Source organism: Cydia pomonella, chromosome 4, assembly GCF_033807575.1.
Source record: "Cydia pomonella isolate Wapato2018A chromosome 4, ilCydPomo1, whole genome shotgun sequence".
Classification (NCBI taxonomy): Eukaryota; Metazoa; Arthropoda; class Insecta; order Lepidoptera; family Tortricidae; genus Cydia; species Cydia pomonella.
The window spans coordinates 8,942,778-8,950,095 of record NC_084706.1 but is presented as its reverse complement, the minus strand read 5'-3'; the positions used below and the strand labels follow the sequence as shown (position 1 = coordinate 8,950,095).

Sequence of the window (7,318 nt, the reverse complement as noted above, 5' to 3'; positions counted from 1 at the left end):
TTCTTGATTTTTTATGTTACTTAATATTCTAATACACCTTTTTTGCAGGATGAACAAATCTACACTATTCCATTCTCACAAAGTTTCGCGTGACCGGTTATTGCCTTATACGTACGCTAGTTTTTATGGCCCAATTGCGTACGCTATACTTATGTACTTATATACGTGTGTATGTATAGACATACACTGATAAATCGCTTTCACACGTATGTGGTAATCTCAACTATGTATAATGTGGATGACCCTGACCTGACAGCTTAGACTAGAGAAGCGAACGAAGTATAATTGTTGGCATAGATTTATAACTAGCCTAGATGCCTAGTCTGTACATCCCTAGTGAAGCCATTTCGAGTACGAAATTATGTCGCCCTCGTGTCATCGTATCCAAACGGCCCTCGCAGTACTCAAGGTCGAGTTGGTTTGTGTACACCTCCCGGTTATAAATTAAAAAATACAAGAAAGATGGTTGTTTGTGCGGTGAATTGGTGTTACAACACATCAGTGAATAAAAACAAACCGCCTGATATAACATTTCACGCGTAAGTATCCAGTTTAATGTGATATTTTTACGTAATTGTAAATACAAAAATCCAAATTTTCGTCAGCCGCCATTACTTATAAATGTTGCCAGGTGATATGAATCTTTTTTCCTCCAAATGAGGCATGACGATTACATTGATAAAATTAATATGCTTACTTTAAGTTCCTTGTATGACTATAGAAAATATTCTTTTTTAGTTTTTCATTCTTTTATTTCAAATTATGTTTTGTCTTTTATAAAATTACAGTTTAAATTCATATTTTTATTTTGTGTGATATTCGTTTTAGATTTCCGACTGATCCGCTTCTGTCTGCGAGATGGACGGAAAAAATTAAATTAAACAGGAACGATGCAATATGGAAACCGACTAAACATAGTCGAATATGCTCTCGCCATTTTGATGAGCAAGTAAAGTAAATTTTATTTGTGGAACACAGGTGTTACAGTTAAGGTCTGTAAAAACGAAACGCAACTGTCACTGTCGCACTTATATGGAAGACTGATAGAGAGACACAAAGCGTTTCGTTGTTCGCAGCAATAGCGCTTGCCACCTAAGCCTGCAGGTACAATTACTAGTACTGACGATAAATAGTTATTTGTTTTACAAGTGGAAAAGTTGTTGTTTAACCGCTCGTGCTAATATTGCTACTCGAGCTAAATAAAGATCCAAAATGTCGAAAAATGGAATCTTGAGCGTTGCGAGGGTTTCAAGTTACGAGAGTTAAACAAATTTTGCCCCAAGTGAAACACAAAACTTTTCACCACACCAACCCGAAGAAAATATTAGTCAAATAAAATCAAACCAAATCAAATCCAAATGATCGTCATTAAATATTTATCATTTAAAATCATTATTCCAACGTCAATTCTACCAGCTATTATCTGTGCACATTTGTAAAACAAAAAAATAAACGTTTTTTTTTATTTAAACATTATTTCACAAAGTACAGAAATGCAAAGTCCTTAAAAGAAACCTTGAAAGCTTTTGCTACAAATTTAATATCTACATACACACTCCCAAATGATTGATAGCCAAGTATAAGGATGTGGTTAAAATCCATCTACTTTAAGGGGAATAAATGAACTCTGGCAACCCATTTTTGTATATATGCGTGTGTCGCTGAGCGTAAGACACGAGCGTCGCACGCACACATCGATCGAGTTTCGGCTTCACTTTTGGCAGATTAGCCTTATGACGACTAACTGTCTATGTTGATATGAAATAGTAACATATTTGTTTTGCTACCAGTCGGACGACATCGACATTAACAACCAACTTATTTAATAATTTAGTTTCTTGCGAAGTTGAAAAAAATAATCAAAATAATGAACGAACGAGTTGATTTAGTTGTGTTGGGTGCCACAGGTTTCACAGGACGATACGTTGTTAAACATTTAGCTTCAATTAACAACGAAACGGATTACTCTGATTTGACTTGGGGTATAGCAGGACGCTCGAAAGAAAAGCTAAATAATTTGTTGGTGGATCTGGTTGATAAAGGTATGGTTATTTTATTTTCACTTAATCGTGAATCGTGATGTGAAAACAAAACAACGAAGACTCTGTGTTTTTCAAATTTATTGTTCTGGGTTAATCTCAAAAATTTTCTAACTCTATATTAAAAAAGGCTTTGCAGGTAGAAACAGGAGTAACTAATACGCAGTGTGAGCTGCAATTCGGCTCTCATTGACACAGAAACCAAAGTTGTTATTTTTTTTATTCACATTTTTAGGGTTATTCCCACTAATTACCACCAAGTTGTTACAGTTGTTAACTACTGGGATTTTTTCCCACCTTTTACCAGTGGTAAATTACTGAGAAAAAAATCCCGTAATTATAATTACCTAATGTTTTAACCCTTCGCCCTAGGACGATATATACACTGTATAGTCTGTATATCGTCCTTGCCCCCAACGGAGAGGTGTTATTAATATGTTTGACGTCAATGTCTGTCTGTGGCATCGTAGCTTTTCAACGGATGGGCCGATTTCGATGCGGTTTTTTTATGTTAAAGCTAGTTTTCTTGCAGTGGTTCTTAGCTATGTTTCACTTCATAGAAATCGATCCACGAGTTTGAAGAGAAGAGTATCAGCTCTTTTCCAAAATGATGTAGATACCAAAGGCATTTTCGGTATTAAATGGATTTTGTTGGCATATAGACACAGCGTAGGGGGTCCAAAAGGTTTATTTTAATATTAGTTATGTATTATTATAGGTGTCAACGTAAAGAATATTCCAGTAATAGAATGCGATATAGCAAACGAAGCTATGGTGTACGAAGTGTGTCGTCGAACAAAAGTAGTAGTGAACTCAACTGGGCCATACACTACCTTAAGCGAGCTGGTAATCAAGACCTGCATACAAACTAAAACGCATTACGTTGATATTTCTGCTGAGTTACACGTAAGTACCTAAACCTACACGTAGTCGATACGTGCAAAGTAAAATAAACAACAAACAATTACGACGTTTACTAAATAATTATTGACTAAATTACTATTAGGTACCATTCGCCTAACAAATACCTAAGTATAGGCGCTGTTATTTAATAAAATACCTAGTCCTCTATAGCGTTACTCATAAACGTGTGTCAAATCTATAAAAGCGGCCAAGTGCGAGTCTGACTCGCCCATGAAGGGTTCCATACCATTTATGACGTATTTGTAGACGTATCCATAGATACCCCACACGTACTTATGGGTTTTATGAAAAAAAAAAATTTGAGTTTCAGTTCTAAGTATGGGGAACCCCCAAAATTTATTGTTTTTTTTTTCTATTTTTGTGTGAAAATCTTAATGCGGTTCACAGAACAATCTACTTACCAAGTTTCAACAGTATTAGTTCTTACAGTTTCGGAAAAACCCTAAAAAGTGTGGATAAGATAATAGTTTGTCCCTACTGACGTCCATGAGGGTTCATCATACATAGCCTTTAATCACTATACGAGTTTTCGCCCGGGAGGCGATTGTCATGGAAATCTGTTCCACGTGTTTTTAATTTTGTCGCATTGCGTATGTTTAGGGTTGCCAGACGTCCCGTACATATATACCGTATTTGTATCTGTCCCGTATATCGATAATGTAAGTATAGCAAAGCAAAGCTATGTAAATATGCATATACCGACTTGAGGATCCCAACTCTACTGTAGGTACGTGATGTAGTCGTTTCATTTGTTCCTAAGAATTATCGTAAAATTAATAAGAAACTTTTATATATATATTACGTTATTATATGTTATATATATATATATATATATATATATATATATATATATATATACCAAATCGGTGGCAAACAAGCATACGGATACGGCCGTCTGACTGATAGTAAGCAATCACCGTAGCCTATGGACGCCTGCGTTGCCGACCCTAAACTTTTAAATATCGCGTAATTTATTTTATCGTTGATGTATCTATGTAAAGGTATGAACCTTTCATGGTGTTCCCTGTTGGGGTTCTAAAGTTGTAAGTGCAACACAATAATTATTTAAGTAGGTACCTAAAGTTATGCACCTTTTGCTCTCATTTTAAAATAAATTATTTCACACCATGCATGAAATAAAGCACAAGAAAAAGATTAGAAAAACGTAGACAGCTTTAGAAATCGAATAGAACTATAAAGAGTAGATAACTTGACCGTGACGTCATTTGCTAGTACATATTTCATATAAATTTCATGGCAAATTGTTTTGACAGTTCGAAAAAAGAAACTGATTTGACTAGTAGTCAAATAGATATCTATGTCAAATACCCTGTACCTTGCTATGCACAAATAAAATAAAATAAAGCGGCCAAGTGCGAGTCGGACTCGCCCATGAAGGGTTCCGTACCATTTATGACGTATTAAAAAAACTACTTACTAGATCTCGTTCAAACCAATTTTCGGTGGAAGTTTGCATGATAATGTATATCATATATTATTTTTAGATTTTTTCATTCTGTTATTTTAGAAGTTACACGGGGGGGGGACACACATTTTTTCACTTTGGAAGTGTCTCTCGCGCAAACTATTCAGTTTAGAAAAAAAATTATATTAGAAACCTAAATATCATTTTTGAAGACCTATCCATAGATACCCCACACGTATGGGTTTGATTATTATTATTTTTTTAATTTTATAACGTATTAAAAAAAACTACTTACTAGATCTCGTTCAAACCAATTTTCGGTGGAAGTTTGCATGGCAATGTATATCATATATTTTTTTTATGATTTTTCATTCTGTTATTTTAGAAGTTACGGGGGGGACACATTTTACCACTTTGGAAGTGTCTCTCGTGCAAACTATTCAGTTTAGAAAAAAATGATATTAGAAACCTCAATATCATTTTTAAAGACCTATCCATAGATACCCCACACGTATGGGTTTGATGAAAAAAGATTTTTTGAGTTTCAGTTCTACGTACTACGTCTAGTTTTTTCTATTTTTGTATAAAAATCTTAATGCGGTTCATAGAATACATACTTACCAAGTTTGAACAGTATAGCTCTTATAGTTTCGGAAAAAGTGGCTGTGCTGTGACATAATCGGACAGACAGACGGACATGACGAATCTATAAGGGTTCCTTTTTTTGCCATTTGGCTACGGAACCCTAAAAAACGGTCATTTGCTCGACTCAAAATAAGCACTCGAACACGAAGCAGAACTTGAACTGCTCTTTTGTTGCACAAAATAACTATTAGCTATGAAGTCCCCGATTGGTCCCCGACTCTTCGTCTCCCCATAAGCACTAATAGCAATTACTTACTTAGTATTTTTCAAACACGATAGATGACAAATGTCATCTCTCATCTCAATACAATTTATAAGTAACCTTAACCGCAAATCTCGCAAAATTGTATTTAGATGACATGTACCCATCGTGTTTGAAAAACTATAGATATTGCTGTGCGCGACATACCTACTTAAGTACTGTTTCAGCAAATGCTCAGTATATACAGAGGTTACAATAAAGCTGCAGAAGCCGCCAATGTGCTAATTATTGCTGCTTGCGGATATGGCTCCATACCAGGGGTAATGGGCTTCGTCCACCTGCAAAAACATTTTAAAGGTAAGTACATAATGTATTGTATCACTGTATGGTCAGAGGGGCCAAGGTTTTGAATGAGATAGAAACTCGTGTGTCATGAATAATTTTGTGTTTGAACCATCGTAAAAGCAGTTGATTTTATTGCAATAAGATAAGCTCAACATTATTCTTAAAACTAGTAGTAACTATAGAAAATACACATACTTACATATGTGTCTTGAATAATTTTGTGTTTGAACCATCGTAAAAAACAGTTAATTTTATTGCAATAAGATAAGCCCAACATTATTCTTAAAACTAGTAGTAAATATAGAAAATACACAGACTTAAACATCTTAAGGGATCCTTTGATTACCAGTTCGCCGGACGATAACCGGCCTCAGTTATTCGCGAATAACTGACAGGGCGATATTGTCCGGCGAACTGGTATTCAGTGGGCCCCTTTATGTATGTTTATTATGTAGGTTAGGTTCTAATTCTAATAGTAACATTCTTAAAATACTGACCAACGGTGGACCCTGGCCCCTGTCATTTAAATAAGGTTTACTTAGTCTGGAAGAGCCCTAATTGAATATTGAATTCGAATTTTGACCTACTTCTACTATGGGACCAACTCCGAAATAGCGAAATAGTACATTTCAATGCTAGTGCGGAAAGTATGTCATTACCTCACGAGTACCGAGATATCTTGCCACGAGCCATAGGCGAGTGGCAAGACTCGGGACGAGTGAAGAATGACTGCCGCACGTGTATCGAACGACGTTTTTTAATAGTTGCGAAAAAATAAGAAAAACAACAAGTACTTCTTAAGCTTGAGCTATTAGACGGGAAAATTGTAAATATAAAATATTATTACTATTATTACCTGAGTATCGTTATTTACGATTATTTGTGTTGTGTATCGTATATTTAAATCGTATGAAAACAATATCGAATGCACAGTCTTTTAAAACACCCCAAAAAGTGAACCGGTCTTTTTATTCCACATAATAGTACATTACGATACAAGTGCGAAAAATAGGAAATTCGAAACGAGTGGCGATAAATTAAAACACGACCGAAGGGAGTGTTTTAAATCGACACGAGTTGCGAATTACCTATTCGCACATGTATCGTACAACGTTTTACAGTACATATGGCCCTTTAAATGTTCGACACAGTAACATAATATGCTACTTCTCGCACTAGTGCTATAAAGTAGCCCCATATGTACTGTAAAGATAGATTATGTGGATTTAAACACTAGACTGAAACTCCCGCGTTTCTAGTGCACATAGATTATGAAATAATAATTTTCAAAGTTAGCGAAATTCCGATACCGGAAAATAAAAAAACACGAATAATTCGTTATAAATCTACAATATTTTTTTTGGGTTTTAATTATGATTAGACCCTTATACAATACACAATTCTGCCGAGTTTCAGCTCTGTAAACCCAACAGTAATTGAGATAGAGCAATTTAAAGAAAATTTGTTTTTATTTTTTTTCTCAACCATAACAACGTATTGGGGTCCAACTCTTACACCAAAATATAGCTAATATACGCGTATGTACCATATTTTTTTCGTATCCCAATGCCTTGTTATGCAAAAGTTATTTCTGTTTATATAACTTTGCTCCATTTCCGGCACTAGGGTTATCACTTCCGGACTCTTAGAAATGTTTGCCGATTCCAAATACCATTTTATTCAAAAATTATTTGTGTTAACATAATTTTGCTCCATATCGGGCTCTAATCTAAGTTC

At 35.0% G+C, this 7,318-nt stretch overlaps 1 protein-coding gene across 1 annotated transcript in view; it reads left to right on the top strand.

Annotated features, from left to right (window-relative positions):
* The first annotated feature begins 204 nt into the window (after nucleotides 1-204).
* LOC133517010 (saccharopine dehydrogenase-like oxidoreductase) overlaps nucleotides 205-7,318 on the top strand; it is an 18,228-nt gene continuing 11,114 nt past the window's right edge. Inside the window, exons 1-4 of the mRNA XM_061850116.1 lie at nucleotides 205-539; nucleotides 829-2,042; nucleotides 2,758-2,945; nucleotides 5,464-5,593. Of these exons, the coding sequence (XP_061706100.1) occupies nucleotides 1,868-2,042; nucleotides 2,758-2,945; nucleotides 5,464-5,593 (493 nt within the window). The 5' untranslated portion in view covers nucleotides 205-539; nucleotides 829-1,867. The remainder of the gene's footprint in view (nucleotides 540-828; nucleotides 2,043-2,757; nucleotides 2,946-5,463; nucleotides 5,594-7,318) is intronic.